The 13,856-nt window shown below is 36.1% G+C and overlaps 1 protein-coding gene across 1 annotated transcript; it reads left to right on the top strand.

The window, feature by feature from the left end:
• The first annotated feature begins 2,686 nt into the window (after positions 1-2,686).
• Positions 2,687-3,625, top strand: LOC101439309 (olfactory receptor 4C5-like). The gene has a single exon (XM_004447425.3). It carries the CDS (start codon positions 2,687-2,689, stop codon positions 3,623-3,625), a length of 939 nt encoding a protein of 312 aa, XP_004447482.2.
• The last annotated feature ends 10,231 nt before the right edge of the window (positions 3,626-13,856 follow it).

Here is a 13,856-nt window from a genome sequence, read left to right as displayed (position 1 = left end):
ATGCTGAAATCACCTTTCCATATCAATAATAAATCTTATAAATATCTTTGTTGTCAACATGATATTTCATAACTATGTATCATAACTCACTTAACTGTTCACCCTCGTGTAGACATTATGGTTGTCTTTACATGTTCAACATTATGAAAAATGTATTGTGAAATTCATGTATGCATAGGTTTACTAATATATCTTACTTAGACTAGATTTCTAAGAGTGGGAAGTATGGGAGCAAGGAGGAACTTAACCAATTTTGATGTCCTTTTTATATAAAGTCATGTTTATATCCAGAATATTTAATGTGAACACACAATCACCAAAATAGGATAATAGAGGTCTTGTACATCTTTGTAATTTGGCAGTAAAAAATATTTCACATTTTAAACTGCATTTCTTTGAGTACTTATGAAATAGAGAATATTTTTGATGTCAAAAACCTTTTTTTCATGAGCATTGCTTTTTCGTTCTTTTTGCTTTTCCTCTGTAATAATGTGCATAGACATTTTTTATTTGAAAATGCTATTTCTATAGTAATAATTGTATGTCAACTGTTGCAAACTTATTTCCAGTTTGATCCCAGACTTTATGTAGTTGAAACTACCAGTTTTGGCTATGCTTTACACCACGGCGTATATGCGTAGCATGTCTCACTGATCAGGGAGTTCTCTTTGTTTTCTGTTTTTAAGCAGTTTGATGCTTTGTGTTTTTTTATATATGTTTTTTATTTTTTTATAAAGATTCTTAGATTACATAAATGTTACTTATTGAATATAGGGGATTCCTTTATGCTTTGTTCCATACCCCTAATACCTTTTCCCACATAAACAACTTCCTTCATTAGTGTTGGAATTCTACTATAGACTTATTTGATGCTTTATTTTTAGCATATGCATTTCCTTTTTGTTCTTTCTCCTTTATTTGGTGATGATATCAAGAGCAGATATCCTTTGGTTTGGGGGTTTCTCTTTGCTTTTTTCATAATTAGAGATATTGAAGGTTTATAGGAAAAGCATGTAGAAAATACAAATTTCCAGTCTGACTCCCTCATATTATTAAGACCTTGCATTACTATGGTACAGTTATTATAAGTAATTAAATATTACTGTTATAATTGTCTTAGTAACTAAATTCAGGTTTTACATTAGGATTCACTGTTTTTGTGATATAGTTCTATGTTTTCATATTACTCTTTATTATACTAATATATATCAGGCTAAACTTACTTTGTTCTGATAAGGCTGAACAATTTTTATTACTCACACTGAAATATACATATTTTTTAAAATATAATTTATATAATGTCTTTTTGAAATTTGACCATATTTGCTTCTCTTTGTGTTTATTTGTATTCCTGAATTTTAAGAGTATCTTTAAATACCAGGGGGTTTTTGATTTTATCAAGTCTAATATTTTTCTCTTGCCTGATTTCTACCTGCAAAATTTTCCAAATATAGTTGGTTTTATTTTCAAACATATTTGGACAGTATTTTTTTATATTTACTCATAGTCCATTTAATTAGCTCTTAAGATTATAAAAGGAATTATTTCAAGCATAAGATTTAGGGTATGAACTTTTCTTATTTTGGAACTTTATATAATCATTTGGAGATGGATGGGAAACTATATTTTTGCCTTCAGGGTACAAACTTTGACATAAGATATAATGTTCTTTAATTCCTCTATGCCCTTTGTTTTTTCTCCTACATTATCTATGTAGGAAATACAAAACATCTCATGGCCACTTATTAGTGAAAACAAAATATAAATATATTCTGTCTATCCTGAAGAACTTGCTGTGACTAATAAATTATGGTGAGTTTATGTCCTTATATTAAAATATCTGTTTTCCGAACAGATCCAGAGAATGTTTCATAATCTTCCTTAAATGGACTGTTGAATTGCAAAAGACCCCTGAAATTTATTATGGTAGAATTTCCCCAAATAGTATATTCTAAAGTTAAAAATAAATTCAAGATATATTGCACTGCATCAAGATGTCTGTTTTTTTCCTCTTCAGGATATTATTCTTGCAGAGATGTTTGATAAGGAATCAATGACACTCCTCTGCAATTCTTTGTTAATGAAGCATGAGCTCATATATTTGCCACTATGTATCATTTTACTGTCTCATGTGTTCACCTAACTCAGCTTAGTTAGAAATGTGGTTTCATGGTTTCTAATTTTATATAGAACTCACCAGATGGTTGATACTCATTCTGAAGTAAGTTAAATCTAAAAAGGCAAGAAACTCTGCATTAGCCTCATCAGCCTGACTAACTAGAAAAGAAACACAAGGAGGTAGACACTCATGAACTCAAGCTACTGCTTGTCCTTAAATGTCCTCTTTTTATTCCTTTGCTATATGAGAAAATTTTGAGGCAGTGATTGGGAGAGGATCCATCCATATTTGATTGTAGAAAATATGCTTTCATGGAAAGAGTCATAAACAGTGCTTGTGTTTGTGTGTGTGTGTGTGTTTAGAAGGAGCGATATATTCAACACTGTGGATAATTAAACATATAGCCGTACTTAAAGTCTAGGGTTTGTCTGTTTAGGTTACCATCAATCTTAAAAGAAATCAGTTACCTAAGATATATATTATTTTCTTGATCAAAATTGATCTACCAACATTTCAATCCCTGTATTATTTGCAGATACATCAGTTATCGATATATAAACTTGGGTCATGGAGCAAGAGAATAATGTGACAGAATTCATCCTGCTTGGCCTGACACAGAATCCAGATGTGGAGAAAGTCTTATTTGTAATGTTCATAATCATCTATTCTCTAACCATGGCAGGCAACCTATTCATCATTATCACAATTGCCTCCAGCCCAGCCCTGAGCTCCCCTATGTATTTATTTTTGTCTTTCTTGTCCTTTCAAGATGGCTCCTTCTCTTCTACCATGGCACCCAAAATGATCTTTGACTTACTTGCTAAGAAGAAAACAATATCCTTCATTGGGTGCATGACTCAGGTCTTTGCGATGCATTTCCTTGGGGGAGTTGAGATCATCCTGCTTACAGTGATGGCCTATGACCGCTACGTGGCCATCTGCAAGCCCCTGCACTACATGATCACAATGAACCAGCAGATGTGTATCCTCCTGGTAGTCGTGGCCTGGGCTGGGGGATTTCTTCATGGTCTTATTCAAATCCTTTTCATTTTGCAGTTACCCTTCTGTGGTCCCAATGTAATTGACCATTTCACATGTGATCTTTACCCTTTGCTGAAGCTCTCCTGCACTGACACTCACATCTTTGGACTCTTTGTTGCTGTCAACAGTGGGTTCCTGTGTATGTTCAGTTTCTCTATTCTTATCACATCCTATGTCCTCATCCTTTGTTCCCTCAGAACTCAAAGCTCTGAAGGACGACGGAAGGCTCTCTCCACCTGTGCCTCACATATTATTGTTGTTGTCTTATTTTTTGTACCATGTACATTTGAATACCTTCGGCCTATGACCACCTTCCCCATTGATAAAGCAGTGGCTGTATTTTACACTATGATAACACCCATGTTAAACCCTTTAATCTACACCCTCAGAAACGCAGAGGTGAAAAATGCCATGAGGAAGCTCTGGAGCCAAACAGTGATCTTGGGTAACAAATCAAGTAAATAGACAAGATAAAATAAACCTGATCATATTTTAAGATCAAGTGTTTCTAATTTGCAGTCAAAATGTGTTGTTATAAGTATATTTATTCCCTGGTTATGTGGAATACTGAATAATTCCCTTATAATAAAATATCAACATTTAATCAAAACATGACAAAGTCCCTTCTAATTGGAAACATCTGTACATGTACAGATTATTGATCAATGAGGCATTGCTAATTGATATAAAATTTTCACAGTTGGAAAACCCATATCTTTTACATATTATAGAATAATTATCTGCAAATCTTAAAGTACAGATTATGTAACTATTTTAGTTTAATCAAGGCTGCCAGTGCAAAATACCAAAAATGAAGTGGCTTTTATAATGGCAATTTATAGATTAAAAGCTTATAGTTCTGAGGCCATGAAAGTCAGTCAAATCAATGCATCGTCAAAAGATGCTCTCTCTCCAAGTTGCAGCTTTGGGCAATCAGGCACAGGGTAGTGTCCACTTGTCTTTCTTCTTTCCTCTCACCTCTCAGCCTAGTTACTTCAGCTTCTTGTTCTCTGTGGGCCTAAACTCTTTCAGCAATTGAGTTTTTCACTCTGTCTTTCCTACTTGTTTCCTGTATATGTGACTTTTTAGTCTTCTGTTTATAAAGGACTCCAGTAATAAGGTGGGTCATATTTTAAGATCCTTATGAGCCTACTTAGGATGGGCCTACACTCCCAGGTATGGCTTAACTTTAAGAACATAATTTTCTGGGGTCCACAAAGGACTCAGACACACATGCCACCCTGTGGACCTCCAAAATACATATGCGAAATACATTCATTCCATGACAATATTAAAAAAAAAACAAATCATTTCAGTAACAATACCAAGCACAAAATCTCATCAAAATCAGTTATAGGCATGCAGGTTTTCTTGGGGCAGAATTCCCCTCTAGCTGTAGACCTGTGAAATTTACAAACAAGTTATCTGCTTCTAATATACAAAAGAGTGACAGTCAAGGAATAAATATGCTTATTACCACAGGGAGAAATTAGAAGGAAAACAGGGGTCAAGGGTCATAAACAGTTCTGAAAACCTGGAGGGTTCACTCCATTAGATTAAAAGTCTGAGAATCATATATAGAATAATTGTTTCTTCTCATGGAGTGGCCTTGCCCAAGTGGACATGTTTTTGGCTCCACCATAATGAAGTATCTGGAGGGCCTCCAAACTGTAGGCTTCACCCTCTGAGAAGATTGGTGTAAAGGCCACACTCTTTCCTATTCTGGAACAGTGAGGTGACAACCAAACTCTCCCCCAGCCTCCAGGGAATGTGCTCCACCCTCTCTAAAGCCTGCTGCAGCAGCACCCTCCCTGAACTAAGGGGCAGATGGCCCACCCTCTTCAAATGCAGATGCAAATTCACCTTTTCAGCACAGAAGGTTAGAATCTCTTCGTCCAAGAACATGTCTTAAGTACAAACCTTAATTTCCAAAGTTTTGTCCTTGAAGTCCACCTAACATCAGAAGTCAATTTTGCCAACCTCTTTATAACAAGGATCACAAGGTAAGTGAATATGTGTTTGGAGCATATAGATATTCATTGATTAGGAAATGGACTGGACCCTGAGAAAAAGTGATCCTGCATTTGGAATGAATTTTTTACTAAATCTATCATTTTAATATGCATGAAATATGTATAATCATGAAGATCAGTCACAGCTGTTGAATAATTTGGATTAATACAGTTCTTTCAAAATTAGAAGGGGTATCACTTAGATTTGCAGGGCATCTGCCTTGGTCCTAATCTGGATCTGCTTCTTTTATTTGGATTCTTACTCTTAGGATTATACTGTAAGTGACCACATCTCAAGTTATGTACAAATGGTCTACAATTTTCTATTCAAAATTGAATGTGCAGATTTTCTGCCTTGATTACACTTATATCATAAACTCTCTCTTTGATACTAGCTAGTTTTGAACTAGTACTTTAGATACAACTTCCTATTTTCTAAGGCGCAAATCCAAATATTAATTCTAGTTCCCAAGATAATGTATCCCAAAAAGTGTTTATGCTTTCTGGTAGACATATAGAAGATTTCAGCATTAGAAGAAAAAATAATATAGCAGGGAATAATAAAATGCAATTCCCATTTGTCTATATAGAATCAGTGACCAATCTGGAAAAATTGCTCTCTGTCATTCCAGGAAATTCACACTAAGGATCACACTAGCCCTATCTTGTTTTTTGCTGAAATCCTCTTTCAGGGACAGAACTCTAACCAAGCAGTCAGACTGATGGAAGTCATGTCCTATGGAATTGAATAAGTGTTTCACTGTATACCCAAAAGCTCTCACTTTTGCCTGAAAGAAATCCCTCAATGGTGGATCTCTCTGTGGTTGGGGAAGATGCCATTCTTACCTCCCAAAATCTCCAATAAGATGCCAATATCTCCTTTGGTATAGTGAAAACCTGATCTCCAAGTGCAAATTAAATTTCACCAACTCATTTAATTCCTGAAGTTGCATCCAACACTATATCAGATGATGAGGGAGAGGAAGTGGAAGTGGAGCCCTCCTTCCTAGAGAGTTCCTCTTCATCCTATAACTGTCTTTAGCAAGGAAGTAGGGCTGAAAGGGATTTTTTCAATGATTTATGTAAATAGGTTTAGTCACTAACTCTATGCCTGCCAGATTCTCCTTTTCTATGGTATAAAACAAGCTTGTTATATTCCTCCAAATATATATGACATACTGACTCCCATACACTCACTAAAAAAAAGTATTATATCCATCCCTTTTAAGTCCCTTATTCTGAGCAAGAGAAGTACCAGAAAACCTGTGATCTCAATCTGTCTAATTATCTCTAAATTGACACAGTCTGCCAGGTTATAGGTGCTGTTTATTTTAGTTTTAACAGTGAAAGCATTATTAATAAATAAAGTAATGGAGCAATAACATTTATATTTAAATGTATAGTTATTCTTTTTTGTAATAATCATTCCATGTGATATTACTTTCCTTCTACTTGAAGGGCTTCCTTTATTACAGATTGTATTTCAGTTCTTCTGCTGATATGTTTCAGGTTTTATTTCCAGGAAAATATCTTTACTTCATGCCTTCTTCTTCTTCTTTTTTTTTAGATACTCCTCTCACAAAATTTCTGTCAGAAAAAATCTTATTTCTCTCAATTGGAAAATGGATAAGCAAACACTTAATACATCCATAAACTGAAGCACTGCTGAGCAGTCAAAAGGAATGAGCTACTGATAAACACAAAACACAGAAAAATTTCGAATATATTATGCAAAGTGTAAGTAGCCACGCTTAAAGGCTAATAAATTCTATTTAAATGACATTTTGGAAACGGCACAAGTTTAGGAACAGAAAATAATAAGGTAGCATGGACCTGGAAGTAGGGGGAGGCATTGATTACAAAGGGTTGGATAATATTTTCAGGGGATGAATCACTCTGTATCAGGATTGTGGTGATGGTTATACAAATTTTGTATTTGGAAACTTCATGGATATGTAGAATTAAAGAGATGCATTTTTTTATAATATAAATGTTACTTTATTTTAAAAGTTTTGAATTCATAGATTACCTACCTTCTAACAATAGACCTTTGGAAAATATAACAGAAGACCAGATCCCATTTACAAAAGCAAGAGTGACAACAAAATCCAAAACAGTAAAAGTATAGACAAAAGCGCTAAATCTATATGACGAAAATGTAAAGTATGAACAAGACTGTACAAGAGGACTTCACTAAGTGATGAAAAGACCTATCATGTTCATGAATAGGAATTCTCAATTCTCTAAAAATATAAACTTTCCCTAAATTAATCTGCCTAAGTCAATTTCACTGAAAACACTAAGCGATGTTGTTTTATCCTAGACTAGCTTATTTTACATTTAATGTGTAACATATATATAGTTAGGAGTTGGCATAATTCTAAGACAGAATAGTAATGAAAGAATATTAGGCTTATTAGATATCAAATATTTATATCACATGAATAAATAGCATTTAAAAAAGAGACCAATGAAACAGACTAGAATACAGAAATTGAATCAAATGCATGGTGATTGAGAATACATTAATGTTGTGATTTCAGAGATGGTGTAAAGTTAATAATAATAAATAACTATTAAAAATCCCCAACCATCAAGATAAACAATTAAAATCCTCCTCTATTTAACTGCTTATCTCAAAATAAATTTCCACCTTGATCAAAAAATTTAAATATGAAATGTAAAATGAAATAATTGCTTAAAACGTAAACTCTAAAAATGTGGAAGAATATTTTGTTAATAGAGAAGCCAGGAAAGTGTTACTAAGCAAGTTATAAAAAAGAATATTGAATGATCTGACTATGTAAATATAAAAAAATTTAAGTATGGAAAATATCTGTTTGGAATAAAAATGGCAAAATAATCACAAAATGTGAAAATAACAATCATATGTATAATTATAAATGGGATATTACTTTACTAATTCACTAAATCATAAAAACCAGTATGGAAAAGTTCAATAATCAAAGATACCTGATTGTGGTTGGTTCTCCAGGTAGGCCAAGTGGTCAGGTCAGGGTGTGTGGATTTTATACCTAAGGGGAAATAGCCCTGTTACCAAGGGAAAAGAATATGTATCAATTAACCTTTGTGCAGAGTTCTTGCCTTTGAGAGCAACTGGTACTGTTTTTTCTGGTTTCTAGCTTTAAGGTTTGGTCAGGTCATTCCTTTAGACCTAATGTCTCCATAAGGCTGCTGATTGAAAACATACTGAGACTTCTGAACATAACAGAAAAGGAGGGGGGAAGGCAAGGGCTAGGAGATGGCCAGTAGTTGTGTCTCTGACTTCCCCATCAGTCCACATCTTTACCTCTCAACCAGACCTAGCCTCCTTCTCTGCGTTATCTTCCATACCATAATCCTACTTTCTACCTTAGACAACAAGGAAGAGATGGGTAGAGCCAATGAGCTCATAAGTCTCAACAATATGGAGAGTAAGGATTTGTGATCACCAGTGTCTGCACCACATTAGGAGGTCTTCACCTGTGTGTACCATTATTCTAAGCAGAGAGAGCAGGCCTATCTGGAGTAATGATTTCTTCCACATCACCCCTACCACCTGGAGTGAACTAAAAAAGCCTCACATAGAATCTGTTTGTATATTTTTCAGTCAGTTGCCTTGCCTTTGGATTTTTGTCACCCATTCCACCTCTGCTGAAGTATTATTAGCCCGCATATAGAAAGAAGTGTTAACAATGGCAATTTTTTATTTTTTGGCTAGGAGGAAGTCTAAGGTAATGTGTTATCAAGCACTACCTTGGCTAGAGATTCTAAAAATTTTTATGAGCCTGAAGGCCCCGAGCTATGAATTCTGCAATCCCAGTCAAAGTGGTTGATTGTGTATCATGTATTAAGTCGTGATTAATCCCACCTGTTGTTGTAATGATCTGCCAAAAGAGTGAGTCAAGAATCAAGAGGCAAACCCTTTCCCAGGAAAATCATGTTTTTCTCAGGATAATAAATTGAAAGAAGCAGTCCAAAGAGAAGTCTCAGATTGCCTATGAATTTACAAGTGTATGGTGAGAAACCTGTGGTTGCATAGTCTCATCACTGTCCAATGCACTATGCAATGAGTGATCCAACAAGTGGAGGTATTGTTTCCTCCACAATGGAAGATAAATCCTGAAGGAATACAGTCCAACACTAGGGAGTCACTTGTCATCTTGGGAATGCTCACAGAAAGATGACAGCTATTTGTCAGTTTCATTTACATAGGAAATTTTTGTGGGTGTATAATGACTAATCCAGCAGTCAGAATCCTTGCTACTGTGATGGCTTTAGTTGGACAAAGGTGTTTTCTTTTCTGATTGCCACTAAGCCAAATCTGTACAAAATGAAAGAAGGAAGAATTAACTAGTCCTGCTGGTGTGGTTGTGTGATACCTTCTAAGGGAGACATCTTTCTCAGCCAATTTGTAGTAACTTAAATTTCCCCTCTGAGGCCACACAGTCTAATCCACCTTGTCCAGAGCTGTAACCTCATCCCTTTTCCATTGATTTCAGTAGTTTTTCATAACTTATAGCCAACTTCTACCCCTTCCTGTTAGATGAAAGTTGTCAAGACTCTCCAAATGTATCCCATGACTGTTCTTAAGGGACTGGTAGCTCACCAGAGGTATGCATTGTCCATTAATGTCCAGAATGTGTGCATCAGGACCCATTGGTCCAGTCCACTGGATTGTCACTACATCTTTGTTAAACACTTCTAATCCCTCTTCCATCATCCCACCACTCTGACGGACAACATTTATCTCCCAACATCCTAGGAACTGTGTTGAGGGTGTAATGGGGTAAAAAATGTGATGACTTCCTTACAGTGACTGAAAAGGAGAGTCCCAAGAGGTGTCTCCTTAGTTCCCTTTTCAGGGACAATCCTCATGATGATGTATTTAGGTGTAAACATGTGACAAAGCCTAGATTCCTCAACCAAACTCATCCTCTCCCTGTATGAGGAAGCAGGATAATGATGGGTTTCCTTGCCAGGGAATTACAAATTTCAGTTTCCAGAAGGCCTGAGTAGCCATCTGACAAACTGGGAAGGCAAAACCATAACATGAACAGGTGTTTACCATAAGTAAGGACTAGGTCACACCTCTGGATCCAGAGAGGGCTAATGTGCTTTATTTTCCAAGAGAGGCCCTGTGTGGACTGTGTGGAACATACTAAATATCTTTTTTAGGCTCTGGCTTGTAATTTACGTCTCTCAGATTGATAAAGCACTGATTGGTTCTCTTTAATGAGAGGCGTACTCCATATTCTTGGGCTCATAATTTAAGGGTGGTAGAATTTCCATGTCTGGTTAAGTACTAGATCTATTCAGCAGAAGAAACAGTTCAGCTATTTCATGTATGTCATAGAAGATAAGTTCATTGTCCTCATCCTCCAGGTGGGGATCACCTCTTCTTCTCTCCAAGGAGTGGGGGTGAAAAACAACTCAGTGCCTCCTTTATTGGATAAATCATTCCAACGGTGTCTGTCTTATTTAGGCCTTTTTCAAGTGCATCAACATGGGTAACATAGACAGTGCACTTCCACATGGCCAATTGTTTCCAAAAGTCCCTTCCCTACATGGAGGAACCTTTGACTTTCCAATCACCTTCCATCAACAAACGTGACCAGAATGCTAAGTGACTGATAACAACGTGTGATTCAGTAACAGGCACAATGGGTGACTGGATCTAAGTGTTCCAGGGCTAAGAAAGCCACTCACATTTCAGCCTATTTGGTACATTATCTAGTGCCAGAGGTAAGGAAAACAGCATCTGCTGCCCAAGGACATTGGGTGGCTTCAGTTTGACTGATTCATCAGTGAATAAGTGCTGAACATCTGGTTGGCCATCTTGACTTGGGGGTCACAAGATTCCAATATGGAGTGGAAATGACCCTCATCTGGTGAGCAATTGTATAACTGTCAAAGGGGCTTCTGCCACCCACTTGTAGAAGCATGTCACATCCTGGGGGCCCATGCAAGCATGATCCTAACTATACCATTTCCATTTGATGATACTCCATTTTGGGGCACTGCCTTGTTGAGAATTCTGATTACCCAGGAACCAGAGCATGATGGGAATTTCTGACTTCAGAAGGACCTCAGAGATCTCAGTAATCCAAATCCACCAAAGCCAAATGGCATGCTCTAAGTTGCCTATTAAATAGGAAGTCAGGCTGGACTACATCTGGGAACGTCATGGCCCAAGAACCCAGGGTCTATGAATTCCTATTGCTCTCTCTAGCTCCCAAAAGGATGTGTCAGTGTGGTCTGGGTGGAAGAAACCTAGCTTAATAGAGATGCAGGCTTTAAAGATCCTAGAGCAGGTTGACTGAAAGATCCAATTTTACCTATTGTAAGGCCAGTCCTTCTCTTTTCTCCAGTGGAAAATATCTGCTTTTCGAGTCACCCACTAACGTGTTGTCAGGAGGACACCAAGATGAAAAATATTCTGACACTAATATGCAAATAGGACAGATCTAATCTACAGTCAGTTGCCATATTCCATTTGTCTTTTTCACTAGTCACTCTGAACTATTATGGGCAGAGATGGTGGAGTGCAGGACACAAATAGAAAGTCCTTTATCAGTTCAGTAATGCCATTTTACCCACCAGGGAGGAAGTGATGACACTGTTGGACAAGGGATGGAAGAGATGGGAGCACTTAGGGTTAAGCAAAGGATTCTCAAATATGACAATAAAACATAACTAACGAAAGAAAACTATATAATTGGACCTCATCAATATTTAATACTTTTAGGCAATAAGAATATTATCAAGAAATTGAGAGACAGTTCAGGCAATGGGAGAAAATATTGGCAAATTATAATTTGATAAAGGTCTTGTATCCAGAATATATTAAAAATTTCTTACAAATCAACACCAAAAGACAAATGACACAATTAAAAATGGGCAAAGAATTTGAAACTACATTATCCAAAGATGTATAAATGTTCAACAAGTATGTGAAAAGCTGCTCAACATCATTAGGCACAGTGGAATGCAAATCAAAAGCACCACTTCTCTTCCATTAAAATGGCTAAGTTTTATTAAAAAATGAGAAAATAATAAAAGTTTGCATGGATGTGGAAAATTAGAACCCTTATACCTGTGGTGGCGATGTAAAATTGTGCACTCATTGTGGAAAGTAGTTTGGAAGTTCTTCAAAAAGATAAACATAGAGTGACTTGCATTTGACCAACAAAATGGAGTAAAATACTTGAAGGTTCCCTTCTTCACAGAATTCTGAACAACTAGAAGAAAATGGCAGGGCAATCTTTCACAGAGCTCTAGGAAGAAAGACTGCAGAAACTGTGTGGATACTAAATCAAGAGAAAGAGTATATAATTATAGTGGACCCTTGTTTCTTTCTAAGGATTTTCCAATAAATGATCATAGAGAAGGGTTCATTCAGCTAGAGGGTTACATAACTCCACAGGGGATGTAATATAGAACGTAAAGACATTGAGGTCACCTGTATGTCTATGCCTGGAGTTCCCCTACACATGCACCTGAAGTTGAATTTCTATTGAATAAGAAGACTCTTCTGTTCCTTCTTTTTGATGGAATTTTTATGATACAACCCATAATATATTGGTATTTCAGGTCTGAAAATAATGTTATATCCTTTAGTAATACAAGCAGTTTTCAAATAAAATCCAACAAGAAATAATCAATTGTCTTTCAGATGGTGTGAAATTTTAAATGGGTTGTTACACAAGGTTTCCAGTTCAAAAGTCCAATGGTTACAATTCCAGCATCACTTCCAGAGGCTGTTGTTAAGAAAAGGAAAATACTTCTCATCATGCTTTTTGTAAGAACACAGAAGCATCCTTCCTGAAGACTTCCAGAAGATTTTCTTTCTTGTTTTATTGGATAAAATTGTATCACAATCTGGTCTTTACATCAATCACAGGGAAGGAAAATAGCAAAATCATAATTGGTTTCAACTAATTCACACTGAATCCACATCCACACCTTTATCTCTAAAATGCATGACCACCTGACACCAGAACAAAATAGAGTCCTGAAGAAATATCTGTGAGCAGGTAACTGTGTCTGCCACACCCAACATGCTTCTATTGATTACCCCATTTCTGTTCTATCCTATAAGTTTAATCTCTCTTTATCTCTCTCTCCCTCTCTCCCTCTTACCACTACTAGTTTCCTCCTTCTGACATTTAAACATGATCAATTATCTCCCATAACAAAAAATAGTCACACTCAATCTTTTGTCTCTCATTTAGTGATTAAATTGATCCTCATAAGAATCCTATTTTTTGCAACCTTTTATTTTGAAGAAGAGGAAACTGAGGCACAGAGAGGTTGATTGAGTAGCCCAAGATCACACAGATGGGCCAGGATTCAATGAATGATACCAACAGTGAAGTAGTAGTGGATAAGTTCACCTTGAACAACTTTTTCTCAATTCAATTTCAGAAATATTTTCCAAGTATATTTATGCACTCACTGGATGATTTCAATTGCTATCATTGGTATTCCTCCCATTTACCTTATTTTTTCTAAGGCTGGTTTACAAGTTCGGACAAGTTAAATGATGTGCACAGTGTCATATGATTAATAAGTAGAAGAATTGGGAAACGGATTCATGTCTTTGATGCTGGGATTAACTTGGTTACCCCACAATATTTATGTTCATTTTCTTCACCCACATACTTTGCTGTGAGAACCCATTT

This window comes from Dasypus novemcinctus, chromosome 10 (assembly GCF_030445035.2).
Source record: "Dasypus novemcinctus isolate mDasNov1 chromosome 10, mDasNov1.1.hap2, whole genome shotgun sequence".
Classification (NCBI taxonomy): Eukaryota; Metazoa; Chordata; class Mammalia; order Cingulata; family Dasypodidae; genus Dasypus; species Dasypus novemcinctus.
The sequence above is the reverse complement of the archived record's forward strand: the minus strand, read 5'-3'. Positions and strand labels throughout refer to the sequence as shown.

Bases quoted from the DNA above. Each gene is read 5' to 3' on its own strand.
- LOC101439309 (XM_004447425.3), top strand. From the start codon at position 2,687: ATGGAGCAAGAGAATAATGTGACAGAATTCATCCTGCTTGGCCTGACA.